Source organism: Ranitomeya variabilis, chromosome 3 (genome assembly GCF_051348905.1).
Source record: "Ranitomeya variabilis isolate aRanVar5 chromosome 3, aRanVar5.hap1, whole genome shotgun sequence".
In the NCBI taxonomy this organism is placed as follows: Eukaryota; Metazoa; Chordata; class Amphibia; order Anura; family Dendrobatidae; genus Ranitomeya; species Ranitomeya variabilis.
Window position 1 is genome coordinate 254,156,650 of NC_135234.1, and position 25,436 is coordinate 254,182,085.

The window sequence follows — 25,436 nt, forward strand, 5'->3', positions numbered from 1 at the left end:
TGTGTTGTTGAATGGAAATGTGGGGACGAGAGTAAATGTATTTTCGGGTGTTCGGCAGGGGTGTCCTTTGTCCCCTATCGTTTTTATTTGCGCAATTGAGCCTTTGTTATGTCTGTTAAGAAAAGATAAGGTGATACGGGGTGTGCAAGTACCTGGGGGTGGGGGGAGAGAGTGGAAGATGAGTGGCTATATGGATGAGGTGTGTGTGCTGTGTGATTCAGAGTGTTCGGTACGGCGTGTGAAGTTGTTGGTTTCTATTTTTTGTGGAGCATCTGCTTTTAAAGTGAATTGGGAGAAGAGTGAGTGTAAGAATTCTGGGGGGAGGAGTCTGAGCGATGATGCTGGAGTGAATGTGGTGAGTGGATCGATAAAGGTTTTGGGTGTGAAATTTTCAGAGAAATTGGATGGAGAGGAAAGCTGGGTGGATGTGAGAGAGAGAGTGGAGCGTAAGTAAAATTTTTGGAGTTTGAGGGGTCTTAGTTTTTTGGTAAAATTTTAGTTATTAAGAGTGTTGTGTTACCTATTTTTTTGTATGTTGCGATGGTTTTTCCACCAAGCTACATGTGTATTAGAAGATTAAATAGGGTTTTGTTTGTATTTTTTGGGGGTTCATGTATGGAGCGTGCGAGGAGAGAGATTGTTATGAAGAGTTTGGATAAGGGGGGACTGGGTTTCCCAAATTTGAATGTTTTTTTCGGCGTGAATATTATGGTGTTTGTATTAGGTGTGATTAGGATGGATGGGAAGTATGCATGTATGTGCATGTTTTTGTTTGGAAATTTCTTGTTTCGTTTGAAATGGCGTGAAAGAGATCTTAGGATCTCTTAGGTTCCTGTGTGGTATGTGTGGGTTTACAAATTTTTAGTGAAGTATGAACTGTGTGATGTGGATGTGAGATTGTTAGAAAAGAAGAAAGCTGTATATAAGATGATTGAGTGTAGAGAGATGGAATGTGACATTATTGTAGGACAAGCCCATAGGCTGTCCTTGCCAGATTTTAAAATGGTAAGAGGGGATGATGTGCAGAAAGTATGGAAGAAGGTACGTGTGAATGGTATGACAAACAGGCAGAGTGAGATTGTATGGCAGTCATTGCATGGGGTGTTGCCGGTGAGGGAGTTTCTGAAAAATCGGGGTTTAGTGAGGAGTGAGAGGTGTCCGAGGAGTGGATGTGGTGGGAGTGAGATTGTGGTGCATTTGTTTTGGAATTGCCAGTATGATAGAAGTGTTATTGCAGGTCTGGGTCGTTTGTGTAAGGAGCTGTGTGAGGTGAATTTGTTGTCTTTTGAGCTTTTTATGTTTGGATTGGGTATGTGTGGGGAAAAGGAGAGAGTATTGTGGTTGATGATGACATGTATAAAAGAGGTTTTGTGGGATGTGAGGAATGTATATGTGTTTAAAAGGAAGGATATTGAGGTTAAAAACTGTATAAAAATTATTTTGGGAAAATTGTATTTTTGCTTTGTGTGTGATCAGAGTAGGAGAGGGGAGGTGGATGCAGAGGGAATTTGGAAGACTAAAAAGTGGAAACATTTTGTTAATGTATATTTGAGGTGTTTTTTTGGTTGTTAATAAAAAAAATGTCTTGTGTTTTCCAATGATGATGGAAATAGCGGTGGCACTAAGTATGTGGCACGCTGTTTTGGGAGATGAGTTCCTTATGGTTTTGGTTACCTGACTGTGGAACTTTCCATCTGAGGAAAAAAAAAAAAGCTGTCTGTGGATGGATACCATGTTTTGGCATAGGTGGTTTTCCTTTATCTGATGCTGCCCTTCCCGTGGTTGTTCCTTCCCGGTGAAAGACCTGGCTATTCATTGCTTGCGTTGAGAAACACATGATGGTGTCTCCGCAGCTTTTCTACATGCATTTGCATATTTCCCATCAGGGATGGGGGCAGTGTTCTGGATCACTGCGTTGAGAAACACGTGATGGTGTCTCCGCAGTGTTGGATGTTTTGATCTCCCCGAAGTCATTCACCTATATGTTTATAGTTTTTTCACTAGGCACTGCTCCTAATAGCCAGTTTCCTACTCCACACTGATGAGAGGCAAATACCCCGAAACAGCTGTCTGTGGATGGATACAATGTTTTGGCATAGGTGGTTTTCCTTTATTGGATGCTGCCCTTCCCGTGGTTGTTCCTTCCTGGTGAAAGACCTGGCTATTCATTGCTTGCATTGAGAAACACGTGATGGTGTCTCCGTGGCTTTTCTACATGCATAAGTGTGTAATATAGACACCATTGTGGATACATCACAAGTCAGTGGTGTGTGTGTGTGTACACAGGGCTCAAGTGTGCAAGACAGTACAGACACCTCTGTTGGTGTGGCACAATTACTTGGGTGCAGTTATTATCATCATAGACACAGTTTTTTATGGGGCTCATGTGTGCAACACAATACAGACTTATGGGACTATATACTAGGGGGGACTGTGGAGGCCAGGTCATCTGGCGTAGCACCCCATCACTCTCCTTCTTGGTCAAATAGCCCTTACACAGCCTGGAGGTTTGTTTGGGTTCATTGTCCTGTTGAAAAATAAATGATGAAAAATAAACGCAAACCGGATGGAATAGCATACCGCTGCAAGATGCTGTGGTAGCCATGCTGGTTCAGTATGCCTTTAATTTTGAATAAATCCCCAACAGTGTCACCAGCAAAGCACCCCAACACCATCGCACCTCCTCCTCCATGCTTCATGGTGGGAACCAGGCATGTAGAGTCCATCCGTTCACCTTTTCTGCTTCGCACAAAGACACGGTGGTTGGAACCAAAGATCTCAAATTTGGACTCATCAGACCAAAGCACAGATTTCCACTGGTCTAATGTCCATTCCTTGGGTTCTTTAGCCCAAACAAGTCTCTTCTGCTTGTTGCCTGTCCTCAGCAGTGGTTTCCTAGCAGCTATTTTACCATGAAGGCCTGCTGCACAAAGTCTCCTCTTAACACTTGTTGTGCAGATGTGTCTGCTGCTAGAACTCTGTGTGGCATTGACCTGGTCTCTAATCTGAGCTGCTGTTAACCTGCGATTTCTGAGGCTTGTGACTCGGATAAACTTATCCTCAGAAGCAGAGGTGACTCTTGGTCTTCCTTTCCTGGGGCGGTCCTCATGTGAGCCAGTTTCTTTGTAGTGCTTGATGGTTTTTGCCACTGCACTTGGGGACACTTTCAAAGTTTTCCCAATTTTTTGAACTGACTGACTGTCATGTCTCACGACTTGAGAAATCATTTAATGTTTGCATTGCTTGTGTTCTATCCTTCTTTCTAGGCAGAAGTTTGCCTTTCCTTGTATTTTGTCCCAACTCTCTCACTGTAGCCCTGTGATGTATGTTTGTTCACGCCCTTATTCTCCATTTTGTCATCATTCCTCCATCTGTATGCATCCTACTACATGTCCTCTGTTGAATATTCCTTTTTACCTGCTGCTTTCATCATAATACAAGAATTTCAGTTAAAGCAATCCTCTTTTCCTGGAGTCTTCTTACATGAGAACGTGGCTGAGTTAAGCTATCTGATAAATCGGTATGAACGTGAGTACAGGTCAATACGGAAGCGCCCAAAAGAATAGGTCTATCCAGGCACCACTGCGTTCTACATACCCATGAGTCAGAATAGTAAAAAGGAATATCCTGCCTTCAGAGACAGTAACTCAAGGTCTGTGCTGAACCTCAGTGGAAAAGGACATTTCCCAGATACACAGTAACCCAGTTCCCAGCCAGACCCTAGCGTGCATAGAAGCACACACTGCAGATAAACAGTGAGAAGTATAACCCTCATCATCCACTCTTCCTGCCTGCAAACAAATCATGTCTGAAGCGAGGTATACAATGTCCCTACCAGACTTACAAACACAGGAAAGAGACCCAAATCCCCATCCACCAGCTAGTGAAAGGGGAAAACGTACAGTCAAACCTACATGGAAAGTCATGGAGAATTTAGAGACTGAAAAATGTGTTGTATATAGTGATGTGTCTTCACTATGGGAGAAAGTGCTGAGTCACATAGACACTGTATCAAGGCCTGCTTCTCATGAGTTACCACTTGAGGGAGCCCTAGAACAATTATGCACAGCATACCAAAGGTATATGGAGAAGACTGACCAATACATTATTCTCCTGAAGAAACTGAATCTGCCAGAGACTTTAAAAGAATTGCAAAGTTTCCAGCAGCTTAATTCTGAAAGAGACTACACCGTACGCGACATTAAGACAAAGATAGAGGCTAAAATTGCACGGACACCAGATGCATCATCTCGCTCATCCAAATCGTCTAAGCACTCAAAACGCTCATCTAGGTCATGTTCATCAAAATATTCCACTCTCAGCCAGCTGCTTATAAGGGCACGTGCTAAGGCAGAAACGTCTAAGATACAAGCAGCCTTTGCGCAAAGGAGAGCAGAAATGGACGCAGCCACAGCACAAAAGAGAGCATAAATGGCAGAAATGGACACAGCCACAGCACAAAAGAGAGCAGAAATGGATGCAGCCACAGCACAAAAGAGAGCAGAAGTGGCAGAAATGGATGCAGCCACAGCACAAAAGAGAGCAGAAATGGATGCGGATGCAGCATGCAAGGAAGCTCTGGAGAAGGAATGTGAGCACGCAACAGCCATGGCGGAGTTAAGGATCCTGGAGCGAGCTATCAGTGGGAGTCAAAGAGACAGCATCAGTTTGTGTGAAGTGGAGGCAGAGGACCCTATTGAACGCACAAGAGACTACGTGCTAAGCCAAAATGGCAAACTGCAGATCATCACTAACACTCCTGATGGCGTTCATGCTTCTCCAGGGCACCAGGATGCCGATCCACTTACAGAACCCTACACTCAAGGTCAGTACAATGCTCCCAAACTTGAACTTCCTTCGTATTCCGGTATGCTCCAAGACCCTGCATCTCATCAAACTCCACAGGCTATTATCTGCACGCAACCCAATATACCGGCAGGTCATTATACTCTCGACAACTGCATAGTGCCAGCTCCGCATGTAGCAGAGACTATACCCACCAAACCGGTTGCTGGACTAAATGCATATGCCACTCCATACTTACCCACGTTTCAAGGCCAAGACATCTCCACCCCTATGTACAGCACCGCTCAGCCCACATTCGTGCATCCTAAGTCAGAAAGAACAGACATGTCCGACTTCGCAAGGTACATGATTCGCCGCGAACTTACTAAAACCGGTCTCACAAGGTTTGACGACCAACCTGAAAATTACAGAGGTTGGAAAAATGCCTTTAGAACCGTAACTAGTGACCTCGGCATCACTGCTGCCGAAGAGCTGGACCTGCTAATCAGATGGCTAGGACCACAATCCACAGAGCGTGTCAAGAGACTCAGGTCTGTACATATCAGTAATCCAATGGCTGGTCTCATGGCCGCATGGGAAAGACTAGAGAAAAACTTTGGCAGTCCAGAAGCCATAGAGGATGCACTGTTCAAGCGTCTACAGAGTTTTCCAAAGATATCAAGCAAGGACAGTTCAAAGTTCCTAGAGCTCAGTGACTTGCTGTTAGAGCTCCAGCTGGCCAAGGCAGACACCCACCTACCTGGCCTCAGCTATCTGGACACTGCTCGTGGAGTAAATCCCATTATCTCCAAGCTACCATACAACGTACAAGAAAGGTAGACTACACTAGGGTCAAAATACAAGAAAGACCATCAAGTGTCATTTCCTCCATTCTCCTACTTCTGTGAGTTTTTAAAAGATGTGGCAGAGCGTAAGAACGACCCAAGCTTTTCCTGCGAAGAATCCAGTGGCCCAGCTTCACCTCCTTCTAAATACGTGAGCGCACGCTCGAATGATAGAAACCGCAGGGGTCCAGTGTCAGTGAAGAAGACGGATATTCTTCCCTTACCAACATCACCCCCAGACAAGAGTGACAAGGGTGAAAAGATAGAGAACCCAAATCGTGAGTGTCCCATCCACAAGAAGCCACATCCCTTAAAAAAGTGCATCGGCTTCAGGAAGAAACCGCTCCAAGAACGCAAGGAGCTTCTAAAGAAGTTCGGGGTATGCTACAGATGTTGTGCTTCTACTGAACACCTTGCTAAAGACTGTAAAACTACAATTAAGTGCATGGAGTGTGACAGTGAGGACCACGTACAAGCACTCCACCCATTCCATCCTGACTCTACACTTACTCCTTCCCCCACCACGAGCCATGGCGGGGAGGACGCAGCTCAAACTGCAAGCCATACCACAATATCTTCTTCATGCACAGAAGTCTGTGGAGAAGACCTCTGGGACAAGTCCTGTGCGAAGATTTGCCTGGTGAACGTATATCCCAACGGTCACCCAGAGAAAGCCGTGAAGGTGTACGTCCTTCTGGATGATCAGAGCAACCGATCACTTGCAAGGTCAGAACTCTTTGATATGTTTAACTTAAAGGGAAATGCCTACCCTTACACCTTAGATACCTGCAGTGGTGTTACAGAGGTTTATGGGAGAAGGACCAGTGGTCTTACAGCGACATCTCTCGAGAACACCGTCGAGATACCGTTACCTACACTGGTCGAGTGCAACCAGATTCCATCCAATCGAGAAGAGATCCCAACGCCAGAGGCTGATCTTCATCACCAACATCTCAAGGGGATAGCAAACAAGATACCAGCCCTCAACAACAGCGCAGATATCCTGATTCTGCTTGGCAGAGACATTCTCCGGCTGCACAAGGTGCGTCAGCAAATTAACGGACCACACGATGCACCATTTGCCCAACGCTTAGATCTAGGCTGGGTAATCATAGGCAATGTTTGCATACATAAGATGAAGAGACCTAACAACATCTCCTCTTACAAAACACACATCTTGTCAAATGGTCGCAGCACTCATTTACAACCATGCCCACATCACTACTGGGTGAAAGAGAAAGTGAGCAACACCAAGTGGCAACAGGAATCCTTCAACAACATGAACACACTCCAGTCCTGGGAAGAAAACCTCGGGTCATCAGTGTTCGATTCCACAAGTAATGACAACAAGTTGGCACCCACAAGGGAAGATAAAGAATTTATAAAGGTTATGGATAAAGAATTTGTTCAAGATGACTCCAACAGTTGGGTAGCTCCTTTACCCTTTCGTTTCCCAAGAGTGAGGTTGCCGAACAACCTGCAGCAAGCAACTGCAAGGTTCTCATCCTGAAAGCGTACCCTAAAGAGGAAACCAGAGATGGAGAAGCATTTCATTGACTTTATGCAGAACATCTTTGACAGAAATCATGCTGAACCTGCGCCACCACTGAGGGAGGGAGAAGAATGTTGGTATCTTCCATCCTTTGGTGTCTATCACCCTCGCAAGCCTAATCAGATCAGAGTGGTGTTTGACTCCAGTGCTCAGTTTGAAGGCCTCTCTCTCAATAACCTGCTCCTAACTGGGCCCAACCTGAACAACAGCCTCCTTGGAGTATTGATCCGCTTCAGACAAGAACCTGTTGCCATAATGGCCGACATTCAGCAGATGTTTCATTGCTTCATTGTGAAAGAAGACAACAGAAACTATCTTAGGTTCCTATGGCACAAAGACAACAATGTCAACAATCAGGTCATAGACTACCGGATGAAGGTCCATGTCTTCGGCAACAGTCCCTCACCTGCTGTGGCGATCTATGGACTGAGACGGACAGCCCAGGAAGGTGAGAGAGAGTACGGTTCCGATGCTCGGCAATTTGTAGAGAAGAACTTCTACGTGGACGATGGGCTTAAGTCCTTGCCCACAAGCGAAGATGCAATTGACCTACTCTCCAGGACACAGGAAATGCTATCCACATCAAACCTCAGACTCCACAAGATTATCTCTAACAGTCAAGACGTAATGAACGCGTTTCCATCTGAGGACCACGCCACAAACCTAAAGGACCTCAACTTGGGTTCTGATATTTCTCCAGCCACACTTCTCACACAGAAGATTGGAGCTGCTACAGTTCCGCCTGGGAACTTCGATAACAAGGACATTTACAGACGTCAGTGGAGGCAAGTATAACACCTGGCTAACGTGTTTTGGCATCGTTGGAAGACCAAATATTTACACTTGCTTCAAAACCGTCACAAATGGCAGACGCCCAGTCCCAATCTCCAAGAAGGAGACCTTGTTCTCTTAAAGGATAAAGAGGCTCATCGTAATGACTGGCCAATGGGACTTATTACCAAGGTCTTACCCAGTGAGGACGGAAAGACTCGTAAGGTAGAAGTTAAGGTGACAAAAGGGTGCTCTACCCGAACCTTCTTCCGCCCGGTCACTGAACTCGTGCTGCTTCTACGAAAGGAGAACATCACATGAACTGAACATGCTCCTGGACGTTGCTCACGGCGGGGAGCATTCCTCTTCATTCTCCAGTTTATTGAACTGTTACATTCCCATTGGATTCTGGGTTGGTGGAAGAGTTGGCATGTTTGCAGCTTCCCCAATCTGAAGATGGGTTTAATATATTTGGACTTATCTTTCGGTTTGATCTACGGGTCGACAACAACGAGTTTGGACTTTAAAATCTTTGATGTTTATTATTGCATGCATGTTTTCTTTCTTCTTGTTTTTCAGGTTCGAATGACTTCCAAGAATTACGGACATCGTGAAATCCAAGGATTTCAGACGGGGAGTGTCATGTCTCACGACTTGAGAAATCATTTAATGTTTGCATTGCTTGTGTTCTATCCTTCTTTCTAGGCAGAAGTTTGCCTTTCCTTGTATTTTGTCCCAACTCTCTCACTGTAGTCCTGTGATGTATGTTTGTTCACGCCCTTATTCTCCATTTTGTCATCATTCCTCCATCTGTATGCATCCTACTACATGTCCTCTGTTGAATATTCCTTTTTACCTGCTGCTTTCATCATAATACAAGAATTTCAGTTAAAGCAATCCTCTTTTCCTGGAGTCTTCTTACATGAGAACGTGGCTGAGTTAAGCTATCTGATAAATCGGTATGAACGTGAGTACAGGTCAATACGGAAGCGCCCAAAAGAATAGGTCTATCCAGGCACCACTGCGTTCTACATACCCATGAGTCAGAATACTGACCTTCATTTTTTAAAGTAATGATGGCCACTTACTTAGCTGCTTTTTTCTTGCCATAATACAAATTCTAACTGTCTATTCAGTAGGACTATCAGCTGAGTATCCACCAGACTTCTGCACAACACAACTGATGGTCCCAACCCCATTTATAAGGCAAGAAATCCCACTTATTAAACCTGACAGGGCACACCTGTGAAGTGAAAACCATTGCCGGTGACTACCTCTTGAAGCTCATCAAGAGAATGCCAAGAGTGTGCAAAGCAGTCATCAAAGCAAAAGGTGGCTACTTTGAAGAACCTAGAATATAAGACATAATTTCAGTTGTTTCACACTTTTTTGTTACCTATATAATTCCACATGTGTTAATTCATAGTTTAGATGCCTTCAGTGTGAATGTACAATTTTCATAGTCATGAAAATACAGAAAATCTTTAAATGAGGTGTATCCAAACTTTTGGTCTGTACTGTAAGTGCTTACACATGTGGTCAAAATTGTTGGTACCCCTCGTTTAATGACAGAAAAAGCCACAATGGTCACAGAAATAACTAGAATCTGACAAAAGTAATAATAAAAATCTATGAAAATGAACAAATGAAAGTCAGACATTGCTTTTCAACCATGCTTCCACTGAATAAAAAAAAAAAAAAACTTATAAAATAAGCCTGGACAGAAATGATGGTACCCTTAACTTAATATTTTGATGCACAACCTTTTGAGGCAATTACTGCAATCAAACGATTGCTGTAACTGTCAATGAGACTTCTGCACTTCTCCACAGGCATTTTGTCCCACTCCTCCAAGAGCAAACTGCTCCAGTTGTCTCATGTTTGAAGGTTGCCTTTTCCAGACGGCATGTTTCAGCTCCAAAGATGCTCAAAAGGATTTTTGTCAGGGCTCATAGGTCACTTCAGAATAGTCCAATGTTTTCCTCTTAGCCATTCTTGGGTGTTCTCAGCTGTGTGTTTTGGGTCATTATCATGTTGAAAGACCCATGACCTGTGACTGAGACCAAGCTTTCTGACACTGGGCAGCACATTTCTCTCTAGAATCCCTTGATAGTCTTGAGATTTCATTGTACCCGACACATATTCTAGACACCCTGTACCAGATGCAGCAAAGCAGTCTTAGAACATAACAGAGCCTCCTCCATGTTTCATAGTAAGGACAGTGTTCTTTTCTTGATATGCTTAATTTTTCCGTCTGTGAACATAGAGCTGATGTGCCTTGCCAAAAAGTTCAATTTTTGTCTCATCTGTCCATAGGACATTCTCCCCAGAAGTTTTGTGGCTTGTCAACATGTAGTTTGGAAAATTCCAGTCTGTTTTTTTTATGATTTTTTTTCAACAATGGTGTCCTCCTTGGTCGTCTCCCATAAAGTCCACTTTGGCTCATACAACAACGGATGGTGCGATCTGATACTGATGTTTCTTGAGCTTAGAGTTCACCTTTAATCTGTGTAGAAGTTTTTCTGGGCTCTTTTGTTACCATTCGTATTATCCGTCTCTTTGATTTGTCATCAATTTTCCTCCTGCGGCCACGTCCAGGGAGGTTACAGTCCCATGGATCTTAATTTTTTCTGAATAATATATGCAACTGTAGACACAGGAACATCAAGCTGCTTGGACATGGTCTTATAACTTTTACCTTCAACATGTTTGTCTATAATTTTCTTTCTAATCTCCTGAGACAACTCTTTCCTTTGCTTCCTCTGGTTCATGTTGAGTGTGACACACACCATGTCACTAAACAGCACAGTGAGTATCTGTAGCCCTATATACAGGCTCACTCACTGATTCCAAGATTGTAGACACCTGTGATGCTAATTAGTGAACACACTGTGATTTAACATGTTCCTTTTGTCACATTATTTCCAGGGGTACCATCATTTCTGTCCAGGCCTATTTCTTGAGTTTCATTTTTTTTTAAATTCTGTGGAAGCATGGTTGAAAATCAATGTCTGGCTTTCATTTGTTCATTTTCATAGATCTATTATTTATTATTACTTTTGTCAGATTCAAGTAATTTCTGTGACCAGTGTGGGTTTTTCTGTCATTAAACGAGGGGTACCAACAATTTTGACCACATGTGTATACACATGGATATCCCTGGATACAAATTTAGAGCACAATTCTTCCAGTCTCTCATTTAATTTTTACTCACAAGATACTATCCTCCTAACCCTGATCAGTTGACTCCAACGAAGAGAGCTGATTATTCTATGTGGGTGGTTGCAATCAAAATGCAACAAACTGTATCCATACATTTGCCAAATATTTTTGTTTTTAAGTTACCATTATCCTTGTATACTTTGTTGTCAAGGAACTGTAACTGAGTTGTAGAGTGGGTTATCGTAAACTGCAATTCTGAAAAAACCTGGTTGATATCATTCTGAAACCTAAAAACTTCAGCAAGATTATCTTCCCTGTCATGAATCCCCAATGGCTAGGGATAGCACAGGACAAGCAAGGTACAAATATAACGGACGAGCTCTAGGGTGATGGAACCTGGGCTGACCGCTGCCCTACGCCTGACAAACGCAACTAGAGATAGCCAGGGAGCGTGCCTACGTTGGTTCTAGACACCACGCACCAGCCTAAGAGCTAACTAGTACTGCAGAGAAAATAAAGACCTCACTTGCCTCCAGAGGGATGAACCCCAAAAGGTATAGTTGCCCCCCACATGTATTGACGGTGAAATGAGAGGAAGGCACACACATAGAGATGATATATATAGGTTTAGCAAATTGAGGCCCGCTGTAAACTAGAAAGCAGAACGATACAAAAGGGGTCTGAGCGGTCAGCAAAAAACCCTAATCATAAAACCATCCTGAGATTACAAGAACCCATGTGCCAACTCATGGCACATGGGGAGAACCTCAGTCCACTAGAGCTACCAGCTAGCATAGAGACATAATAAGCAAGCTGGACAAAAAAACCAAACAACTGAAAATCAGCACTTAGCTTATCCTGAAAGATCTGGGAGCAGGTAGGCAGGAACCAAACAGAGCACATCTGAATACATTGATAGCCGGCAAGGGAATGACAGAAAGGCCAGGTAAAATAGGAAACACCCAGCCTCTGATGGACAGGTGGAAACCAAAGGCCGCAACCCACCAAAATCACCCAGTACCAGCAGTAACCACCAGAGGGAGCCCACAAACAGAATCCACAACAGTACCCCCCCCTTGAGGAGGGGTCACCGAACCCTCACGAGAACCCCCAGGGCGATCAGGGTGAGCTCTATGGAAGGCGCGGACCAAATCAGTCGCATGAACATCGGAGGCGACCACCCAGGAATTATCCTCCTGACCATAACCCTTCCACTTAACCAAATACTGGAGTTTGCGTCTGGAAACACGAGAATCCAAGATCTTCTCAACAACATACTCCAATTCTCCCTCCACCAGCACCGGAGCAGGAGGCTCAACCGAAGGAACAACGGGCACCTCATACCTCCGCAACAACGACCGATGGAACACATTATGAATAGCAAACGATGCTGGGAGATCCAAACGAAAAGATACGGGGTTAAGAATCTCCGAGATCCTATAAGGACCGATGAACTGAGGCTTGAACTTAGGAGAAGAGACCTTCATAGGGACAAAACGAGAAGACAACCACACCAAATCCCCAACAAGAAGTCGGGGACCCACGCGGCGACGGCGATTAGCAAACTGCTGAGTCTTCTCCTGAGATAACTTCAAATTGTCCACCACCTGATTCCAAATCTGATGTAGCCTGTCCACCACCACGTCCACTCCAGGACAATCCGAAGACTCCACCTGACCAGAGGAAAAACGAGGATGAAACCCCGAATTACAAAAAAAAGGAGAGACCAACGTGGCAGAACTAGCCCGATTATTAAGAGCAAATTCGGCCAGTGGCAAAAAAGCAACCCAGTCATCTTGATCAGCAGAAACAAAACACCTCAAATAAGTTTCCAAGGTCTGATTAGTTCGCTCCGTCTGGCCATTCGTCTGAGGATGGAATGCAGACGAGAAAGACAAATCAATGCCCATCTTGGCACAAAACGTCCGCCAAAATCTAGACACAAACTGGGATCCCCTGTCAGAAACGATATTCTCCGGAATCCCATTGCCAAAAAAAACGCATCCACACTGAGCAATGCAGGATCCCCTGGTGCCAATGCAAATGCCCAATTCTGAGGGTCGCCCCGCAGGAAAGATATTACAATCCTGACCTGTTGAGCAGGGTCTCCAGAGGAGCGAGATTTCAAAGAAAGAAACAATTTACAATTGTTCCTGAAATTCAGGAAGGTAGATCTATCTCCAGAGAAGAACTCTGGAATAGGAATTCTAGGTTCAGACATGGGAGTGTGAACAACAAAATCCTGTATGTTTTGAACTTTTGCCACGAGATTACTCAGGCTGGAAGCCAAACTCTGGACATCCATGTTAAACAGCTAAGATCAGAGCCATTCAAGGGTTAAGAGGAGGTAAGAAGCAGCTAGACAGCAATTAAGGGCTAGGCAGCAAAACTCTGAAGGGAAAAAAAAAAATTTCCCTTAAACACTTCTTTTTCTCCTGCTTCAGCCCAAACAATTAACACTTTGTGGGCCGGCTATACTGTCATGAATCCCCAATGGCTAGGGATAGCACAGGACAAGCAAGGTACAAATATAACGGACGAGCTCTAGGGTGATGGAACCTGGGCTGACCGCTGCCCTACGCCTGACAAACGCAACTAGAGATAGCCAGGGAGCGTGCCTACGTTGGTTCTAGACGCCACGCACCAGCCTAAGAGCTAACTAGTACTGCAGAGAAAATAAAGACCTCACTTGCCTCCAGAGGGATGAACCCCAAAAGGTATAGTTGCCCCCCACATGTATTGACGGTGAAATGAGAGGAAGGCACACACATAGAGATGATATATATAGGTTTAGCAAATTGAGGCCCGCTGTAAACTAGAAAGCAGAACGATACAAAAGGGGTCTGAGCGGTCAGCAAAAAACCCTAATCAAAAAACCATCCTGAGATTACAAGAACCCATGTGCCAACTCATGGCACATGGGGAGAACCTCAGTCCACTAGAGCTACCAGCTAGCATAGAGACATAATAAGCAAGCTGGACAAAAAAACCAAACAACTGAAAATCAGCACTTAGCTTATCCTGAAAGATCTGGGAGCAGGTAGGCAGGAACCAAACAGAGCACATCTGAATACATTGATAGCCGGCAAGGGAATGACAGAAAGGCCAGGTAAAATAGGAAACACCCAGCCTCTGATGGACAGGTGAAAACCAAAGGCCGCAACCCACCAAAATCACCCAGTACCAGCAGTAACCACCAGAGGGAGCCCACAAACAGAATCCACAACACTTCCCACACCAAACAACATCATCAATATAACTCCACCAGGTTAGGATATGGTGCCAGAGGATGGAACTGTACACGTACCTGTCTTCAAATACTGCCATGTAGATGTTAGCATATGTAGGTGCCACATTGGACCGCATGACAGTATCGTGACGCTGCATGATGCTGCTACATGATGACAGAATAAACTTTAACACTAGAAATGCATCACCTTGGACTGGACGTTGTTTATTTGCCTTCATGCTATTATTAGGATAGGTCATCAATATCAGATCAGCTGTTATGAGCTCTGGGTAGCTGTATATAAGAACTGAATGAAGCTGAACATCACAACTATGTTCACTGTTGAATAGAACTCGTGTAGTTCACCTCACTATGTGTCATCAAACTTAAAAATAAATAAGGGGAGAGTAGGACTTCTGTGCCGACTGTTCAGACACCCGCACGTGGAAAGCTATATAAATAAAATGAACAGCCCTAAAAGGGGGAGCCACACCCCTGTTTGTACAAAGTACAAAAAAAATTTGAGCAAAAGCATATGTTGAAATAAGTGCAATCCATAGATATGCATTCACATCAGCCATTTAACAAGCAGAACCTAATTTTGGAAAAAGAGCCATAAGAAGCTGTAATCTTTGGGATTCACAGTGCAGCCTACATAAAATTCTGAAGCAGTGGACTATACTTGCAATGGCATCTGAACTAAAGAGCTCACCTCAGCTGCCCAGTGACTAAGCCTAAATCCTGAAGAAATGCTATATGTGAACATGGCCTAAATGTTCAGGTTGTATGTCACTTAAATATATTACATGAGTAGATCTACGTGGAAAAATTGTCAGAACCACAGAAAAGTAAAGTTATCTATACAATTAAAATATGAATTATACATTTATAGTCAGGAGATATGAATTAAGAAACCTCATAACTTACTTTTGTTGCTGTTTTTTCAATTTTTATTTTAGGAATTTAGAATTTTTCATTCTGTTCATGTAAAAATGTTCAAAAATAATCATTTTCTGAATTTTCATTATTAGTTATGCATAACTTTGTCTTGGAATTTTGAAATTTATTTTGTCCCTATTTTTATCTTGTTTTAAGGGAGAACCTCGCCTTTCATGGCAATTGAAGGCTGTGTCTGCAGAGTCAATAAGCCCATTGTTAGAAGCCTCTTCCAAAAACATTACCAAGTCTTTGGCATCATTGACTGATATTCTAGAGGACATTGGAGGATTTTCTACTACTTCTCTGCGGGGCAGAGGCTCACACAGTTTTACCCTACCAGCACGTGGAAATACCTTGTAAGTGTTATTTATCAAAGCTGTGTATCAGATTTATGATAATCGCCCCTACAAATGTCAATTGGCAGATACACACAACAGAACTTCTGTAGGTTAGGAAAAATGTAAGAATGGTAGCTACAAATATTGAAGAATAGGGCCTGACATAAAAAGTAGGAATTTATACATGTTATTATTTTCCAATCCCATATATAACAATATCGATGCTAAGCAGGAGAGTATTGCAAGCAACAAATTACAATTACAATAAGCATTAACAGAAAACTAAAAGAAAGTCCACAATCCCTTAAGTGTGGAAGCAGTTCAAGTACAGTGGCTTGCAAAACTATATACCCCATTGGCTTTTTATCTATTTTGTTACATTAAAACCTGTGTGTAAATATTTTTCTAATCTGATTTGTGTGTGATGCATCAGTACAAAATAGTCTAAATTGGTAAAGTGAAGTGAGAAAAATATAGTAATAAATTAAATTTATGGGATTAAATTTCTAAAAATTGGCATGTGCAAATATATTCACCCTTCTTGCTATGAAGCCCCTAAAAATTTATTTTGCAAGCAATTACCTTCATAAGTCACATGCTTAGTTAATTGAAGTCAACCTGTGTGCAATATAATTTTCACATGGTCTGTCAGTATATACACACCTTTTCTGGAAGGCCACAGAGGCTGCAACACCATTAAGCAAGAGGCACCACTAACCAAACAACACCATGAAGACCAAGGAGACATCCAAAGAAATGAGGGATGAAGTTGTTGAGAAGTACAAGTCAGGGTTGGGTTATAAAAAAAAAAAAATCCCAGTCTCTGTTGATTGATCCCCGGAGCACCATCAAATCTATTATCATCAAATGGAAAGAACATGGTACCACAAAAAACCTACCAAGAGAGTGCCACCGACCAAAACTCTTCAACCGGGCAAGGAGGACATTAATTAGAGAGACATCACAGAGACCAAAGGTAACCCTGAAGGAGCTGCAGAGTTCCCAAACAGAGACTGGAGTATCTGTCCATATGAACACAATAAGACATCCACACCATAGAGGTGGCTTTTATGGAAGAGTGTGCAGAAAAAAAGCCTTTACGTACACATGGAAATTGTAAGGCTTGTTTTGAGTTTGTCAAAACACATTTGGGAAACTCCGCAAATGTGTGCAGGAAGGTGCTGTGATACTCCTTGAGAAAGCTACCTGGTGAAACATATGCTGGAGTACTGGGGTATCCTGATTTGATGCTATTCCCTATTATATGCTGGATTTTTGCACTTTAGAGGCCAATTGACTTTTACATGCAGAGCATATTTTTAGAGGGGAGTCTATACGGTAAGCTAAAAAGTAAAAATTGCCTCCACCACAGAACTAAAATATGGAGGAACAAAACTTTTTTAGTAAATTATGTTGGCAAGAATTTGATTCCTAAAGGCGTATGCTTTCAACTATTACCTTTGTATGGTAGAGACAATACCACTTTTACTTCAGCATGGGAAAAGATTTAACACCTGCTCCCATTCATTATTGACATTAATTATCGATTTTAATACTCAAACTTTGTCCGAACTTTAAAAAGTAATTGATAATTCACAAAAGATGCTGAACAAATCCACTTTCCACAATCTGAAATCAACAAATTTTGTGAATATACCTACTTGTCATCTGGGAAAAACAAATAAAAAAGGTTAAAACTAAAAATACACACGGGATTTAAGGGATATGAAGAGCAATCAAATACATAAATGGAAAATTTCTTCTCGGAGTATCAGAGATAGTAGTGCCTCCATTACATCATCCACTTCACTGGATTCGGCATCCTTGGGTTCACATATGACCTACAACACTAGAAATTTAAACACAAAAAAAATCTCTCATTTACTTCTCAGAAAAGACCCAAGATGACACTTACCAAAACCATAGAAACCGACTCCACTCGTAAGCTAAAAAAGAACTGCATCTCCTTGCTCGCAAGTTGCTCTGTCTGGTGCCAAACCAACACAGTAAGCCTGCACCTTAATGCAATTGAGAATTTGTGGTCGGATTTGAAGGTTGCTGTTCACCAAAGGAAACCATTCAACTTGAAGGAACAGGAGCAGTTTTGCCTTGAGGAATGGGCAAAAATCACCGTGGCAAGATGTGGAAAGCTGAAAGAGACATATCCAAACCGACTTGCAGCTGTAATTACCACAAAAGGAGGCTCTACAAATGACTGACTTTAGGGGGGTGAATAGTTATGCACACTGAAGTTTTCAGTTATTTTTTCCTATTTGTGATTTGCTTCACAATAAAGAAAACAAAATGTTCACAGTTGTAACTATGTTTTTTGCATGGAGTGATGCAAACTCTGAAAAAAAACAACTGTGAAATTCCAGGTTGTGAGGTAGTAGAACACGAAAAATTCCAAGTAGGGTGAATACTTTTAAAATTCCCTGTAAATACTCCTGAGGCTCACATTACACAAAAAAGTTACAGTCTAAATGACAGTTACCACACAACAAATTTGTAAATAAAGTATGCAAGGATAAAAAGATCTCTAAAGTTAAAATTGTTGTCCACTGTACAAGCACTGGTAAATGCATATATTTTAAATAGTTTTTGCAGTTAGGTTTCATTAACCCCTTTCTGACCTTGGAAGGGATAGTACGTCCGAGGTCAGATCCCCTGCTTTGATGTGGGCCCCGGCGGTAAGCCCACATCAAAGCCGCGACACGTCAGCTGTTTTGAACAGCTGACATGAGCGCGCATTAGTGTCGAGTGGAATCGCGATCCACTCTCCGCTATTAACTAGTTAAATGCCGCTGTCAAACGCTGACAGCGGCATTTAACTACTGCTTGCGGCCGCGCGGCTGGAAATGAGCGCATCGCTGACCCCCGTCACATGATCGGGGGTCAGAGATGTGTCGGCATAGCAACCAGAGGTCTCCCTGAGACTTCTATGGTTGCTGATGCCGGCTTGCTGTGAGCGCCACCCTGTGGTCGGCGCTCATAGCAAGCCTGTAATTAAGCTACATAGGAGCGATCTGATGATCGCTGCTATGTAGCAGAGCCGATCAGGCTATGATAGCTTCTAGCCTCCCATGGAGGCTATTGAACCATGGCAAAAGTAAACAAAAATGTTTAAAAAAAATGAAATAAATAAAAAAAATATAAAAGTTTAAATCATCCCCCTTTCTCCCCATTCAAAATAAAACAATAAAAATAAAATCAAACAAACGCATATTTGGTATCGCCGCGTTCAGAATCGCCCATTCTATCAATAAAAAAAGGATTAACATGATCGCTAAACGGCGTAGTGAGAAAAAAATTTGAAACGCCAAAATTACGTTTTTTTGGTCGCCGCGACATTGCATTAAAATGCAATAACGGGCGATCAAAAGAATGTATCTGCACCAAAATGGTATAACTGAAAAAGTCAGCTCGGCACGCAAAAAATAAGCCCTCACCTGACCCCAGATCACAAAAAATGGAGATGCTACGGGTATCGGAAAATGGCACAATTTTTTTTTTTTTTTTAAGCAAAGTTTGGAATTTTTTTCACCACTTAGATAAAAAATAACCTAGACATGTTTGGTGTCTATGAACTCATAATTACCTGGAGAATCATACTGGCAGTTCAGTTTTAGCATTTATTGAACCTATCAAAAAAGCCAAACAAAAAACACGAATGGGATTGCCCTTTTTTGCAATTTCACCGCATTTGGAATTTTTTTTCCCATTTTCTAGTATATGGTAAAGCCAATGAAGTCGTTCAAAAGTACAACTCGTCCTGCAAAAAATAAGCCCTCACATGGCCCTATTGACGGAAAAATAAAAAAGTTATGGCTCTGGGAAGGAGGGGAGCGAAAAACGAGCACGGAAAAACAGAAAATCCCAAGGTCATGAAGGGGTTAAATGTTTTGCGTCATTTGGCTTTTGCAGTCCTTTTGTTTACCTGCACAGTCAACTTTAATGTTGTGTGTCCAACTGAATAAACCAGCTGAGAGGAGCATAGAAAAAGACAAATGAGCGTTGTAACATCAGACCATTAGCATAAACTCACTGACGGATTCTCATTTAAATAAGCACGCCTTCTCCTATCAAAGTTTGTATCCTCTTAATATATTGCAATCATATTATATAGCACTGTGTACTTACAATTGCTAATTTTGTCTTTCTGCTGAGTAAATTCTTCTCTTTTCTCTGCTCAACAGAACAGAAAGTCTTCTTTCCCTGCATAAATCATTCCCCTCTTCAACTGCTGACCCAGCAACCCCCCCCCCTACCCTCCAGGGACTTTTCCAGTGACTAATGAGTCATGCAGAGAATATTAATAATAATAATAATAATAATACCTCCTGTTTCTACATAGCGCTTAGAAGGATTCAGCTATTCAGTTTTTAATCATGTGATGTTATAGAAATATTGGAAAATATAAGAATCAGCTGGGTAGAAAGACAAAATGAGCAATTGTAAGTACACAGAACGAGAAGAACAAGAAGCACCGAGCGCACTACCATAATGTATAGAAATAAGTACCAACCGGGGTGCAAAAAGTGGCCAATATAATGTAACAAAAGAAAAAGAAAAAATAAGCCACTATACGCATGCACACCACGGACATATGAAGCAACCATAAGTCATATATAGAAACAAGGAATTTAGTGGCACACCACACAACAATTTAAAACATAATGAAAAACAATACACATGAGAAACTTGGTCCATGTACAGATTTTGACATATAATACTTAAATAAACAATAACAAGCCTGCACAAAAACATAAATATAGACCTACCCCCTGGCTCATGGGACTACAGAAAAAACATGCTGTGACCTAAACACCTATAAACCACCCATAACCACTAGGTGGATGGAAATGTATCCAAGGGAGGCGAGCACTGCCCTGTCCGCAATACCTGATAATAAGCCGCCCAGGCATAAACAGTGGGGAATACACCACAAAAGCAGACAAGGCACCGCCAAAAGTGTACAGTGTTAGCAAATGAGGTCGCGCATGAAAAGTAAGGAGTATAACATTACCCAGAGGGAGTAACAGGGGAAAAAATCCCCGTGTGCAGGCAGACAGGAACCAAGCGACGCGGCCCCACGCGTATCGCCCTCCAAATAGGGCTTCGTCAGGGGACTGTTTATAACTACACATAATAAAGGTGCATATTTGGTCAGGAAAATTTCGGGGAGAAAGTGGTATATTATAAAACATGATCCAACTATTGGATATTTAGGAAAAAGTGAAAATCAGCTTACCTGTGTTGAATGAATTCCCCAAGCTGACCAACACCCTGCACGGATCGTGGTGAGCAGTGAACAGCAGAATAATAAAGAGGGAAGTGATCCAGCTGGAAACAGAGGTGGCTAAAAATGACATAACTTTATTAAACAACCTTTTTAAAAAATGCAAAGAAAAATATGCATACCAAGCATCGGCACACGAGTGAAAGAGATCGACGCATTTCAACACTAAGTCTTACTCATGATCTACCTTACAATAATACAGCTACACATATGTACCATGTTCACAGTGATGATTGGATAAACAATTAAAAATGCAAATACATATGCAAATGACAGACCAGAACATTATTTAGACCATATTATCAAAATACAACATTATAATAGATATATAAGCAGTCAATTTTATATATTTCATTATCAATAAAATTTAAATTTATTAATATGTTTAATCAAATCTTGTCTTGCATTTTAGAAATAAAATTATTATTATTAATAAGATTTATGGTTCAACAGCTTCTGCTGTATATTACCTCCTCTAGGTGGCTTGTATACTTTTTCAATGCCTCAAAATCTAAAATAACCGTATATACTCGAGTATAAGCCGAGATTTTCAGGCCATTTTTGGGGGGCTGAAAGTGCCCCTCTTGGGTTATACTCGAGTCATTGTCCCAGGGGGTCTGCGGGGAGGGGGAGCGGTGACTGTCACATACTTACCTGCTCCTGGTGCGTCTCTGCATCTCTGATGGTCTCCGGGCAGCTCTTCCTGTGTTCAGCGGTCACGTGGTACTGCTCATTAAAGTAATGAATATGGACACATATTCATTACTTTAATGAGCGGTACGATGTGACAGCTGAGCACCGGAACAAGCTGCCGGACATCATCTGTCACTGAGAAGCAGGGACCGCACCGGGAGCAGGTGAGTATAACGGGGGACGGTGAGCATTGCTCGATATTCACCTGTCCCCGTTGCACCGCCGAGCGCCGCTCCGTCTTCCGCGTCCTCTGGCTGTGACTGTTCAGGTCAGAGGGCGTGATGACGTAGTTAGTGTGCGCGCCACCCTCTGCCTGAACAGTCGTCACTGCAGAAGATGCGGAAGACATATATTATTGGACTCTGCATTTTGTACATTCTATAAGATACACAACATTTTCGGTATTACAATTAATATATTCATGTATATGTAATTGTGAATGATTGTGTAAGGAATAAAATTTGCTGTTTTTTTGGACAAAATCGCAGGTTTTACAGCGGCCAGCTCCACACTTGAAAAAATCCATGGCATTCAGCCAAGTTGCACGATTCATTTTTTGTTGTTGATTACTCATGAAGAGACTTGGGGACAAAATAAAACCCAATGTTGGGGCTTTCTTTGATACAAATTTAATATCATTATTTGACAATATTCGTTTGAGTTTGTCATCTTGCTTTAACATAGGCAAGTATTTTTTAATGATTTTAACAATGTCTCCATATTGTGAGCTTTAAGGAGTACTGAATATTGCATTTTTATTTTTATGCACATTACTGTATATAGATTTATCTTTTTTAGTTTAATAGACTTTTGCAATCAATATCAAAAACCTTATTGCATGCACTCTCCAAACTCCATTTAGGATAACCTCCTTGTGAAAGTCTCTCACAAGTTTTTTCTGCCTCTGTGTAATAATTATAGGGGATAACTCAGGAGACTGTGCATGGAACAAGACAACTACATGACACAGTTTTATAAGTGGTAAAGTCTATATTAACACACGGTAATTCAAACAGGTGCAGAGAGAAACTCAAGTTCTCAAGAGTCTTCCTCAGGGGGATATCCCTGCAATCTTATCAGATATTGGAGCCGATTCCTGCAAATCCTGGAATCAAAAATTTCCTCCACCACAAATTGTTCTTGCCCATCAATCACCACCGGCTGCGGAGGTGGCACAACATGTCCCTGGAAGGTATTAGGAGATACAGGCTTTAGTAAAGATACATGAAAAGCTGGATGTACCTTCATAGTCCTAGGCAGCTTCAGCCGGCAGGCGACAGAGCTCACAATACCTTTGATCTTGAAAGGGCCAATGAATTTCTGTCCAAGTTTTTGTGAAGGAACGTTTTACTTCAGATTCTTAGTTGCTAACCACACGGAATCTCCTACCTTGAACATAGGTGCAGGTTTACGGAATCTATCAGCCGATCTCTTATAACGTTCTTGAGCTGTGGTCAGGGATTCCTTCAGAACCTCCAGATTTTGCCTCATCGAAGTCAGCCTTTCCTCCACTGCCGGAACCGGAGAATTAATTGGAGACCTAGGTAAGATACACGGATGATAACCCAGATTGGCAAAGAAAGGTGTAAATTTAGTGGAGGCGCTCTGAGAATTGTTATATGAAAATTCGGCTAACGGCAGCAACTCCATCCAATCATCCTGGAGATGGCTGACATAGCATCTTAGATATTGTTCCAGTGCCTGGTTGGTACGCTCAGTCTGACCATTTGTCAGGGGATGGTAAGTGGAAGAGAGACAGACATTAATATTGAGTGCAGAGCAAAACCCCTTCCAGAATCTTGAAGTGAACTGTACTCCACGGTCAGAGATGATCTCATCCGGAACCCCATGCAACCGAAAGACATTCTGTATAACCAAGTTCACTGTATCTTTAGCTGAGGGGAGGCCGGTGCATGGAACAAAATGAGCAGCTTTAGTCAGGCGATCAACTACCACCAAGATTGTATTCTTGCCCCCCGATGTAGGCAGCGCCACAATAAAGTCCATTGATATAGACCCCTAAGGGCGGGACGGAACAGGTAATGGTTGAAGAAGACCCGTAGGTGCCACATGAGGAGTCTTGTAATGAGCACATACCTCGCAAGAGAGAACATAGTCCTTGGTATCCTTCAGGCAAGTTGGCCACTAGAAGAATCGGCTCTTGTGTCTTCTGTACCCCCTGTGACCAGCCAACTTGGAGTCATGTACCAACTTGAGGATCTGCAGACGGACGACCTCAGGGACGTAGATACGTCCATCTCTGAACCACATGACACCGTTAAAGACAAGATTAATATCCACAGGTGGGTTGGCCAGAAATACATCACCATCATAGGCCTCCCTGCACTCCTTCCACAAGTCCTGATCGTGGATAACTCCGATGAAATTGGCATCAGATAGAATGGTCTTGGATGGGGCTTCAGGTACGGAATCCTCAGCATGTATTTGGGATAAAGCATTAGCCTTCCCATTACGAGAACCTGGACGGTATGAGATAACAAAGTTAAATTGATTTAAAAATAAGTTCCAACGAGCCTGACGAGGAGAAAAGACATCTAGCGGATCTAAGGAACTGTAAATTGCGATTTTCAGTTACCACTATGATCTGTTGTGCAGCTCCTTGCCTCCATTCTTTGAAAGCCGCAATAATAGCCAGCAATTCCTTGTCTCCCACGTCGTAATTCTTCTCTGCTGTGGTTAGTCTATGGGAAAAGATAGCACAAGGATGTAGCAGAAGCTTCTCTCCAGTTCTTTGGGAGAGAATAGCCCCCAAAGCATTATCAGAAGCATCCACCTCCACAATGAAAGAAAGTGTTGGATCTAGGAGTATCAACAGCGGTGCTGATGTGAAACAGATCTTATGCCGATCAAAAGCTTCTTGAGCCTGTGATGACCACTTAAAGGACTTTTCCTTCTTTTTCAAGGAAGTAATGGGACGGACAATATCAGAAAAATTTCAAATGAAGCATCTGTAGAAATTTGCAAAACCAATAAAACGTTGGACCTCCTTAACGTTCTTGTGTACCGGCCAGTCAAGGATAGCCTGAATCTTACCAGATTCCATGTTCAGCCCCTGGGGAGAGATAATATAACCTAAGAACTGTATCTCAGAACGATGGAACTCGCATTTCTCCAGCTTAATATACAGATGGTTCTCTTTCAGACGTCTTAAAACAGTTTTGACATGTTCTTCATGTCCCTGTAAAGAGTCAGAAAAGATTAGTGTATCGTCCAAATAGATCACCACAAATTGGTCCAAAAAATCTCTGAAAATGTCATTAGCAAGGTGTTGAAACGTAGCAGGGGCGTTACAAAGCCCGAAGGGCATCACAAGATATTCAAAGTGTCCATACCGGCATCTGAATGCTGTCTTCCACTGATCCCCTGGACGAATACGCACCAAATTATAAGCCCCACGAAGATCCAGTTTAGAGAACACCTTAGCATGGCGGACTCTTTCCAGTAATTCGGGAATCAGAGGCAAAGGGTAACGGTTTCGTACGGTTACCTTATTGAGTTCCCGATAGTCAACACAGGGTCTCAGGGTCCCATCCTTCTTTTTTACAAAAAATATAGGTGCCCCTGCTGGTGAGGAAGAAGGACGTATAAAGCCTTTGGCCAGATTTTCATCAATATACTCCTTTAAGGCTTGAAGCTCAGGTGCCGCCAAAGGGTATACGTTACCAAAAGGAATAGCTGCCCCAGGAAGCAGCTCAATGGGACAGTCATAATGTCTGTGTGGAGGAAGCTGATCTGCATTCTTCTTGTCACAGATGTCAGAGGACTCTTTATATGCTGGAGGTAAAGAAAATACCTGTTCATG

The 25,436-nt window shown here is 42.5% G+C and overlaps 1 protein-coding gene across 2 annotated transcripts in view; it reads left to right on the forward strand.

Annotated features, from left to right (window-relative positions):
- The window catches only part of KIF21B (kinesin family member 21B), a 637,471-nt gene that overhangs the window by 469,496 nt on the left and 142,539 nt on the right, over window positions 1-25,436 (forward strand). For both annotated transcript variants that reach the window (XM_077295392.1, XM_077295391.1), the window contains exon 25: window positions 15,440-15,639. In XM_077295392.1, coding sequence (XP_077151507.1) covers window positions 15,440-15,639 — 200 coding nt within the window. The remainder of the gene's footprint in view (window positions 1-15,439; window positions 15,640-25,436) is intronic.